The sequence below is a fragment of the Homalodisca vitripennis genome, chromosome 2 (genome assembly GCF_021130785.1).
Source record: "Homalodisca vitripennis isolate AUS2020 chromosome 2, UT_GWSS_2.1, whole genome shotgun sequence".
Lineage (NCBI taxonomy): Eukaryota > Metazoa > Arthropoda > Insecta > Hemiptera > Cicadellidae > Homalodisca > Homalodisca vitripennis.
In genome coordinates this window covers 208265244-208276788 of record NC_060208.1, presented here as the reverse complement: position 1 = coordinate 208276788, position 11545 = coordinate 208265244, and the positions used below count along the sequence as shown (strand labels likewise).

General features: G+C 32.7%; 1 protein-coding gene across 1 annotated transcript; it reads left to right on the top strand.

Moving 5' to 3' along the window:
- The first annotated feature begins 777 nt into the window (after positions 1–777).
- LOC124353394 (keratin-associated protein 19-2-like) lies at positions 778–10409 on the top strand. Its single transcript, XM_046803236.1, has 2 exons — positions 778–882; positions 10014–10409. Exons 1-2 carry the CDS (start codon positions 868–870, stop codon positions 10254–10256), a joined length of 258 nt encoding a protein of 85 aa, XP_046659192.1. The 5' UTR covers positions 778–867; the 3' UTR covers positions 10257–10409.
- Positions 10410–11545: the final 1136 nt, after the last annotated feature.

Below are 11545 nucleotides of genomic sequence, written 5' to 3'. Positions count from 1 at the left end.
GACGGAACCCTGAGGTACCCCCGCTAATGTGGGCAGTTCACTAGATGCAAATGTTCGAAGGCAGTCTATATGACAATTGTAGGGAAAAGCCACAACTTGCTTACGGTTGAGAATGAAAGACGATACTCAATCAAAGGCCTTACCTCTAATACCAAAACGGTAGACCTTTTCGAGAAGCAGACTGTGCGGAACTACATCAAAGGCTTTACTTTGGTCTAAAAACAAAGCATATATGTGTTTGTGCTCATCAAGTGAATATACAATCTGTGAGAAGAAGTTAAAAATAGCATCTGAAGTTGAAGTGGTTTCGATTTCGGAAACCAAATTGTTATTTGCGGATAATCTTATTAAACGCGAGGAATGATTCCAGCCGATTGAGAAAGAGCCTCTCGAACTTTCGAAAAGGTAGAAAGAATTGATATGGGCCTGAAATTTTCTGGTTCTCGAGGGTTCACTTTTTTTAAGAGAGGCTTAACAATTGCAGTTTTAAGATCTTGTTCACCAGCTTCGAATGACACATTTGCTAAGAAAAGGAAGAGGTCTGACCAAGAGTTCACCTTGCCTTTTAATATTGTAGTAGATATTCCATCTCTGCTCGAAGAATTTTGAACCGCAGTGTGAACAAGAGCACTCCTGTCTGGTCTGTTTCTGAGGCGTCAGAGAAGATTCGCAGGCGGCAGGCAGGAAGTGCGAATGGCTAGGTCACGGACTGCCCGAGAACTTGAGGACTTGTTGCGGTCGCCGAACCGCCAAGGATCCCTAGGATGGTACGTGATCACTCCTCCACAGTAACTACCAGGGATGCTGGGTAATGTCGGGTATATAACCGCAAACCTCAACTGAACCTGAGTCCTGTCCTCCACAGTCATGGCTGCTTCTTCGGTAAGTAGGCGCTGTAGATCAGTCCGTACTAACTCTACACACGATTTTGGTTCAGAAGTATATCATTGAATTGCATCTCAATATGATACCTACTGGAATTTCAATGGTTATATTTTGGCATGTACTTTACTCTGATAGGTCAAAGAAGGTTTTCATAGGCTCAACTAAAAGGTCAGACGTCTTAAAAATGTATTTTGAATTAAAAGTGCTTATGCAACAGACATAAAACTAATTATGTAAATGCACGAAATTTTTTAACTTTATAATCGAAGTTGTAACGAATTGTAGACGGGGGTAGCTCTATGAAAGCTGAGAATGTGGGAGAGTCCGCAGTAAAAATCCAACATATGACATTTTTCAGAAAAAAATTTGGATTTCTTCTTGAAATTTTTGCCCTTTTTGAAAATTTTAACCCATAACTTTACTGTAGTAATAGGAAGCGTCTTTGGAAAAAACTTTCTCCATATTCACTTAAGGTGGTATATTTTTAAAACAAAGTTAGTATATTGCGTACCTTATGCTTTTTTCAAAAATGAAAACATCACTAGTTTAATTTTTCTACAAACATTAATTTTAGGATCAGAATATCATTTGGGTGGGATGGTGAAGATTACACGAGAAATTTTGATAACTTGGATATCGTATTTTACTTTATGTTTAGAAAAAACCGAGTTATATCGATCTCCTTCTTAAGTATTTAAGTCTCGAGTCTGGGTAAGATTTTTTTAACCCAAAGAGAACAATTAGAAGAAATTTAAGTAAGAACAGTTAAGTTGATATGGAAAAGCAATGTCAAAATTAAATTATTTCAACAGCCCTGAGTTCGTTGCCAAAATTACCTACAATGCACTCTAGATTATAAAAAGACGCATAGTTTATTTGCCAATAAGTCTCAAGTATGAGATTCTATACCAATGTAATCAATAATTAAACACTTTCTAATTCTTAAAAAAAAAGAAAACATATAGTAAATAATTGTTTGAAGTTTCTGTATTAAAGAATCTATTGGGTAAAAAACAATAGCAATGGTATAAATGAACTCATGTAGATCTATTTCTCAGAGTTGCAGAATATTTAACAGGAAGGATATGATAAAGGCAATTCTATCTGCAACTATGGTAGACTGGAATGTTGAGAAGTTTTGCGAGGATACGGTCCTACGATACCACCACTGGGGGGGGGGGTTGTTTCTGTAGATTTTCTATTGATGCAAGACCTCTCGATTAGAACGGAGTAGCCTTACTCTTAGCTGTGGTAAAATTCCCATAAAAGGGTTTGCTGCTTAAATTATGGTATATTCGCATAAAATGTCTGATAGTTTACTAGATATGATAATTAGTTCCTAAATTGAAAGACCCCTACTTTTTCATTATTGGTTGAGCTTTAGAGAAGTCTATCATTGTGAGGTTGGATATATTTAATTTTTGTCTGTCTATCTGTCTGTCTGTCTGTAGGATAGCTTGAAGACGAACTCTTAAAGATGAACTGACTTATAGACTTGAAATTTTGCATGAAATTTTGCATGTATGATTTATACATTGCCAACACTCCATAGGATTGGGCTGAGCGTTAGCGAATATTTTTACATTGGTCTTATGGGTAACTATAATAGCAAAGAGAAACTAGCAAAATAAATAAATTTGTAAGCAAACTCAATACTCCTGTAAGAGATTCAAACATGTGACATATTAACGCATGTAGCCTAAATATACCAACACACATAGCATCATTTTTTAGTGACTTTGTGTGTAGACTTTTATTATTTTAACACTGATAAGATGTATAATTTAATGAACAAATCTGAATATATGATTTGAAAACATATATCGAGAAAGATATTACATAAAATTTGCAAAGAAATGTCCTTTCTACTAGAAAAATTCTAGAACGTATCATTTTGTGTAATTTCTTTTATGATTGTCTGTCTGTCTATTAGTCTGCAAGAAATTTGAGGAAATTTTGAATGCAACCTGAAAATGCCTGTTACACACGTGGTGTGAAGTATTCCTCCCTAAATTGTAATAATTTATTATAAGAAAACACTCATAAGGAATGTACATTTGTACTTTCAAAATACAGTACAAATTACATTTCCTAGTAGGAAATCTCCCAAACTTTCTAGTAACCCTATGGAGGTTAGAAAAGGCTTATGACCCCAAGCATTTTGAACCTTCGAGGATCTCAGGCTATCTTGCTTTTAGATTAGGTTTAGATATTCCTCTATTTAGACACTGTGTAAAATTAGAGAAAAACCAAGGATTCAACCAAAGAAAAGTGCAACCAAACAAAAGAAAAGTGCATGATTTCATCACAGGATTCAACCAAGAATTTAAATCTTTACCTTTCCAGAGAAAGAATTAGCTAAGACCACTATGATGAATATTATTTCTTTAACGAGGGAAGCATGATTAAGCTTTAATGTAGAAATATCATTGAGTACGAACATTGAGTGATGTCCAAACTTAAATGCGTATAATAAATCGGACTAAACCAGCACTTTGAATTCACATGCAAATTATAATTATAATGTACTAGAACATTACTTCGGCTTCGCCCACAATTAATATGCAACATTCCGTGAATTTGCTTGAATAGCTCCCACGATTTCAGTATCACTTGAACTATTTTAGATTAATCTAGAGCAACTCCAAAGTCGAAGTTCGTAGTTTTCATAGTGAAAGCACTTTTGATTTAATACGGTAGGGTCTATCGATATTGTTAAAGTGGAATTAGTCATATATCGTGCATAAGGTACCCATTTTACAGTGTTCATGATTAAGAGAACCAGAAGTTAAGCAAAAGTCAGATTAACTCATATTTAAGGTTTAGCACTTTCAAGTTCAAATTAATTATATTGGTAACGCAAAATTGGAGTTTGCTACTTTGCCACGAGAAACATTATAAATAGACCTATATATAATTTTTGTATACGTCTCTAAATTGTACGGATATAGATATTGTTACATATATAGATATAGATATTTCCCTGCTCCATCTAGGAATTATAACAGTATTTATATATTATCTGATCAATATCGTAGCTAATCAATACCTCATCAGTGAGAAATGGATGCGATTTTACCTAGACGATGTTCGGTCATAGAAATTGCATTCAGTGTCTCGTGTATTGCTTTGTGTCCCAGAATAAATAAATTAGTTAGACTTGTTGACATTGAAAGTATTGGTTAAAATAATTAAACATATTATGTTCTTTTTTACAATATTTACACTTAACTGTTGAATACATCTAACTGTCTCTTTCAATTCACATTACACGACTTTAGAAACCAGTGGGGCGTAGCCCGGAAAGGTTTACGAAATAAAAATAATGTAAGGGACCCTAGAAATGTCTATGTAAAATTTCAATACTATCGGCTGAATAGTTTTACCGTGAAAGCGTAACAAGCAAACTTACTTTCGCATTTATAATATTATTAGGATTAGGATTATTAAGGGTTACAAAAGTGGAGAAACTAATAAAACTCTTATTCGATTTCATATAAAAATATCAACATAACTATAAATAATAAAATTCATACTATAGTAATTAGTATAACAGTGATTATCAAAGTATTTATGGTGCAAACAAGATTAAACAAAACCTTTACATGTTGACCTTTATGACCCGCTTGACTTTCATGACTAGTAGTTGACCTTTTATAGCTTAAATTGAAAACTGTAAGACTAAATGTAAAATCTTCATATATTGGGTTGTTTAAAAAGTATCACTTAAACTTGCTTTTTTATTTTACCAGGTAGATATTTTTGTTTGGGATTAACAACGTCGACTGCATGTAATATGTACCTAACCAATGGTTTATATTCAGAGACAAACAAAACAATGAACTCCAATATACAAGAATTATAATAATAATCTTTTGTCATAGACAACCATAATGATGCTGGAGGGGGGGCAGAGTTACTCAAAATGACACATTTATTTTGGTAATTTATAATGTAGAAGGTCAAAGAATAATAAAAACAATTGGTTTAATATATTATTAATTGAATGTGGAAGCGTCGCTGGTATATGTTATAGGTAGATAGTTATTCGAAAATAAATATATCTATTTAATATTCCTAATTTTTTAAAAGAATTCAGTTAGCTAAATTGTGTTATGTAAAATAATAATAAACTGTAAAAATATCCATTTACAATATCAACTTTTTAAATGTTAGTTCTTATGCTTACGCGGTTGGTTTTATTTCATTTCATTTATTTATTTCCACGGCAATCGCCACTTTTACAATACCATTACATAGTAAAATAACATAATAATATAGAATAAGAGTGCAACAAGCGAATACAACAACTGATACAATTGGATAACAATAACCTAATAACGACTAAATCAATAGATAACAATAATTCAATAACAACAACAGGTAACCATTTGACAATATAACAAGAAAAGTTTGGAGATTTAAGATGCACAGAGAGTCAAGCAAAACAGGGTTGATTAAACAAGATCAACAAGAACAGGTACATGAAATAATCAATAAACTATAAATACAGCAACAATATCGAACAATTTAAATGCAAAGACTATAATATATAACAAAGTACTACTAAAAAAAGGCGATAAAAACAGAAAAAAGGTATAGTTGAAACAGAATTATAGAGTGCCATATACTAATTTGATGATTTCTTCTCGAAATCTAGCAGGGCTGGTGGCGAAGAAGTCAACAAGATATCCCATCTCATTTCCGCTGCGTAGAAGTCGAGGTATCGTACTCTGTTGTTGGTAGGTCGTTGAATAGTACAGTCTTGCAAAGGTGTCTCGCAGTCTCGTATGCCCAGGAATATGGAAGTAGATTTTGTTGAGTAGTTGCGGGCAATCAATGCTTCCGATGATGATCTTGTGGAGAAAGATAAGATCATGTATCTTTCTATGAGCCTCAAGAGGAGCAAGGCCATGCTGTAGTTGATAACCAGCAATTGGAACATTCATGTAGTGGTGGCCATCTCTGAACCCAGCTGTTCTGATAAGACGATGCTGAACTCTTTCAAGTTGTGTTTTGAGTCCTTCTTGGGAAGGTGACCAGATGGAAGAGTTGTATTCCAGGAGAGGACGAATTTATGACTAACGCCTTAGTTTTCCATTTCACATAGCTTGGAAACCTTCCTACCATTGCAATCGTTCGTAATCATGTGGAGAGTCGACTTTAGTCAACAGACGTAAAACCGAAAACTGACTGACACTCACGTTTCCGTTAAATTCCTGATGCCTGAATAGATTCTCCATGACAATAGTGAATAGCTTCACATAGTGAATAATAGTGAACATCTTCACATAGTAAACAATAGTGAATATCTTCACATAGTGAATAATAGTGAATATCTTTACATAGTGAACAATAGTGAATATCTTCACATAGTGAATAATAGTGAACATCTTCACATAGTGAATAACAGTGAATATCTTTACATAGTGAACAATAGTGAATATCTTCACATAGTGAATAATAGTGAACATCTTCACATAGAGAACAGTAGTGAATATCTTTACATAGTAAACAATACTTTATGTTTTCACATAGTGAACAATAGGGAATATTTTCATAAAGTAAACAATATTCCATTAATTTGGCTAAAATTAGCAATGTGAACATAACAAAAAATCGAGTTAATTAGATGTTGATGTTGTTAAGAGTCTTTGTTTGTAAAAAATACTATCGTCTTCCAGGAAAAAAAAAACTCTTTTTCGATAATTTTAGAATACAAAAGAGAATTGTGCCGAATTGACTTTCCTATTTTGATTTATATGTATTTACCAGTTATTTTTGTCATATAATGAGTGTTTGGGTTATGTATATCGTCCTTTTGGATTGTACTAACCATTTTTGTTGTTGGATTTATATGGATTAAAGCAGCTTAGCAAAGTTCAAACCGTATTAGGATACTTAGTCCAGGCAAACGTACTTTACTCTTTTGAATAGTTTATGAATTGGTATTAAAAGTTCTCACAAAGTTTTAACTAATATCTGAGCCCAAAAGTTTCTATTTCTTAAATATATTTAGGACTTGTTTCTAAGTATCTACAATGCAGGCTGACAGACAGTACATTGCAAATGATGGAGAAGTTATAGTTGTAGCCAGTACATTATAATTATAATTTGCATGTGGATTCAAAGTGCTGGTTTAGTCCGGTTATAGTTATATATAGCCAACAGAGAAAGTTATGGATGTATGTCCTAACACTTCACGCCAAGACAGATAAGGATTCATTAGTACAAATGTAAATAAGATATAGTGGCTGTCAAGACAAGATAATACTTTACTGCATATACGAAAACTAGCCAGATTTTGAATAACCGTGATAAAATGAAATGCATCATACAACGTATTCATAATATAGGAATACTAACCTGCACTAGTGAACAGGTATACGTCTGAATCTGAAACTACTATTTTACAGGCCTTTTACTTACAGTTAAACCTTTTACCTTGGTCTTCAATATGGAGTCCAACTACAATACTTTCCAGTCGTATTCTATAACCATAACTATTCCTCTTTCTTTCTTTTCTCTGCTCCCTAAAATTTGTGAACCAATAGTACTAGCATTTGAGAGTCGCAGGAGAATTCGACTAAGGAAGAGGCCTTTCTTCCAACTGCCAAACTTATTTGCCTTCTTTTATCTCTCCTGAATATGCCTTATTTGGGGTTTTATTTAACACTATTGCACTTTCAAACCTTGTTGAAAGATTAGCTTACAATAACACGATAGTTATTATAGATTTTCTCTAAAGAAAACAATCACATTTGTTTAAAGTTTGTTATTGAAGATGAAATATTTGAAAGGATAACAGAATTTCGGACATTTGCCATCGTTATAGGTTATAAAAGGTACATGGTAACACAACGTGTCGAGGATTTGAATTTATCCTCTTCGTCAGGTGGGTAAGGTATTAAATACATACAAAAATAACGAACAGAAAGGAGTAAAGAAAGGATAGAAAAGGGTTCAAAAATACCCAAAAGCTGCTTGGAGCCCAGTCCAGGCGTTGTCACTGCACAAGATTCAAGTCCCGAGCACAAATCACAAGTACGAGGATAAATGTGATGTGTGAATTTTGTATCATATGTTGTGACAACGCCTGGACTGGACTCCAAGCAGCTTTTGGGTATGTTTGAACTCTTTTCTTTCCCTTCTTTACTTCTTTCTGTTCGTTATTTTTGTGTGTCTTAATACCTCCCCCACCTGACGAAGAGGATAAATTCAAATCCTCGAAACGTTGTGTTACCATGTACCTTTTATAACCTATAACGATGGCAAATGTCCGAAATCCTGTTATCCTTTCAATAAGATTTGGTCATATTACCTTATTGTGTTATTTACATGAGTTGCTATTTACTAATTAAAATTAGAGTTCAGTATTTTCAGTTGGTGTCTGTGTTGATGAGAGAAATGGTCCCATCTTATCCATCTGCAATACTGACTGACCTAATTAACCAGCAATGTATCGTAGTAGATTTGAGTACGAAAATAGACAGGGTGTTTCAAATAATAGTTATCTATTAATATTTTATTAAAATATATTAGTTCGTACCTTTTTTCTCATGCATATCATAACTGTTTCAACGGGTTGAATGTGTTGCACATTTTATTTTACAGTTACTGTTAACGTATAAACCGCATTACTACTAAACCAAATAAGACCGATCATTCTGGCCACTATTTTTACATTTAAAATACTCCCTTTGCAAAATATTTACATATATAAGATATTGAAACTATTTTTCATTATAAGCTCAAAACCGGCCCCTCACACATAATATTATGCATAATTTCAGAAGTTTGCTCGTTCTGGTTCTAAAGTCTAATCTAAATGCTTTCAAACATTTTTTTTTACTTTTAATGCTCCAAGATTGTTTAATCTTGTTTCCATTTAAATAGATTATCTAGCACAATTAAATCACTTTTTAAAAGTTTGAAAATAGTTTTTATTTTCGTCGACTAATTGCGAGTGCTTTCTGAGAATTGTTGAAGGAAATAATGAATAATGTGTATATTTTATTACCTTTTATAACCTTTTATAATTAATTTCCAATTTTATTTTGTTATTTTTACGTCTATGACCTGTTTTATAGATTTTGTATAGATTTATTATTAATATATTATTTATGTAGTGGTTCAATCGTTTTGAGTTTTATTTTACTATGTCAGTTTAATCTGATGTGCATTCTTCACCGGGCTTTTGCCTATTGGATGTTCCATTTTATTTTCACAATTAATGAGTTTTGTTTTTGTTGTAAGTTATTTGTTATTGTTAAGTTTACGTTTAGTTTGTTTGAAGATTACATTATTATTTAATTATTTGTAAGTTTGTAAATACAGGGTGTCAATTAAGTCTGGAACCTCTCTTTTAATTTTTAAACCACAATATAAAAAAATACCAAAGTTCACACGTGCTTACTGGTGATAGTAACGCACACATCTGCCCAATTACCGACCAGATAATCCCTTTGGGGGACGGTCCACAAGGAGTCAGACAAAATTCTTAAATAGCAGCATAGGTCAAGTTTGGTATCAAATTAAAGTACTTACTTAGCAGAGTACAATGCCGCAAACCGGAATTCAAAAGGTGGATTCATTCAGTAGTTATAGCTATTTGAATTTTAAAACAATTGAAACAATGTAAATTATTAAGTATTACAAGTACTTGCAAGCAAACTTGACCTATGCTGCTATTTAAGAATTTTGTCTGACTCCTTGTGGACCGTCCCCCAAAGGGATTATCTGGTCGGTAATTGGGCAGATGTGTGCGTTACTATCACCAGTAAGCACGTGTGAACTTTGGTATTTTTTTATATTGTGGTTTAAAAATTAAAAGAGAGGTTCCAGACTTAATTGACACCTTGTATATCATGATCGATGGTTTTATATTGTTTAATGTTGTTTTGTATCAATCTCTTGTAAATTTTGTTAATACTGTGAAATACAATCCTTTTGAAATGAAAAATGAAATGAAATGAAAATAGAAGGAAACAATTCTTTGTTTGAAGGTTATTTTTGACGATGGAAGAATTGTGAAGGAAACAGGAAGGAAACAGTTGTGATAAATCAATATATGTTGAGTCTTGGCTGTAGAAGTAGTTTCCTGGATATTGACTGACGCCTGTTTCCAGGTTCGTCTGCTGCTGGTCGTGGTGGTCTGCATGGTCGCTGCCTGCACGGCGCAGTTCTCCCTCTCTCTCGGCTATCCTGGATACGGCGGCTACCAGTACCCAGGGTACAACAGTGGATACGGAGGTTACGGCAGACCCGGCTACGGCGGTTACGGTGGCAGACCCGGTTACGGTGGCTATGGAGGCCCTGGATACGGTGGCTACGGTGGACCCTATAATGGAGGCTATGGATACTACCGCTGACCTACAGGCAAGACAAGTCGACCTACAGGATGATGAAGCTGCAGATGTACTGATACTGTGATAAGATCAACTCTTTAATTAGATTTCAAAGTTCAAAATACTGTGTTCAGGTTTTTTTAACAAAACGGAAATAAATTAATTTTGACTAAAGTCTTTTGTTATTATTTATGTATAATAATGGTATTTTATTGAATTAAAATAAGTTTACATGAGTACCTTACATACTTTGAAATTTCCTACGTTATCTCGTATATTTTATTGATTGAGGCAAACACTAAAAATAACAACAGAATATAATTTATGAGATAATCCTTACACGCAAAAATTAGCGCCATGTACAAAACAACTGTAAAATTCCTGTCTTTGTTCACTATACCTAGCTAAAGAGAGCCAAAGTTTTTATAATATTCACAAAAATGCTACAAATCTTTCAATTACTAATGGAAGTTTATTGATAAAACATTGATTAATTGAAACAGTTCAGGATATAAAATAATTAATTTAATGAACTGTGCCAATGTCACCGTTAAAAGAATATGAATGTCACGAATTCTTTAAAATTATAAACATATTCTTTTGAAATAACTAAGAACTTTTTTTGCTTCAAAAGCGTGTTGGACAGTATTTTTAGGTACGAAAAGGAATAACAAAATTTGATTGTTGGGAATTCGTATGAAGAAAAAAATTGATGACTCGAAATAAAAAATGTCAACCAACTCTATGAAGATTAAGTTAATTTAATAGTATCTGGTTTAAATGCGAAATTAATGACATAATGCTTTATTCCAATCTCAACATCATACAAGTTTTACAATTTATGTTTATGGAAAATACTAGTCTCCCTTAACCAGTTATGAACACAAGCAATACAGAAACAAAGTCGTATTTAAATATCAGAGTCAATGTTTTATACTTTTCACAAAATACCGGACTTATGCGGTCTTACTCTTTCTTAAATAGCAGTACTATAATTTGGTCATATATTTATAATGACAAACATATAAATAATTAAGTAAATAACACGAATACTCTTAAAATAGCATTAAAAATATATAATAATCAGATCCGAAATAGTATAAAAAACCAAACTCTTAACACAGTTAAAATGAAATAATTAAAACAAAAATTATAATGTTTTGTAGTCAACATTCGTCCAACCTTATTTTATATTACTAAAATTAATTATAAACAAAACACTTATAACCTAAATAGTGCTTTTAAAAATTTGAAGTATTTTATCAGATATTTTGTAACTACTTGTTTGTAAAAAATTTAAATACTTCTAACGA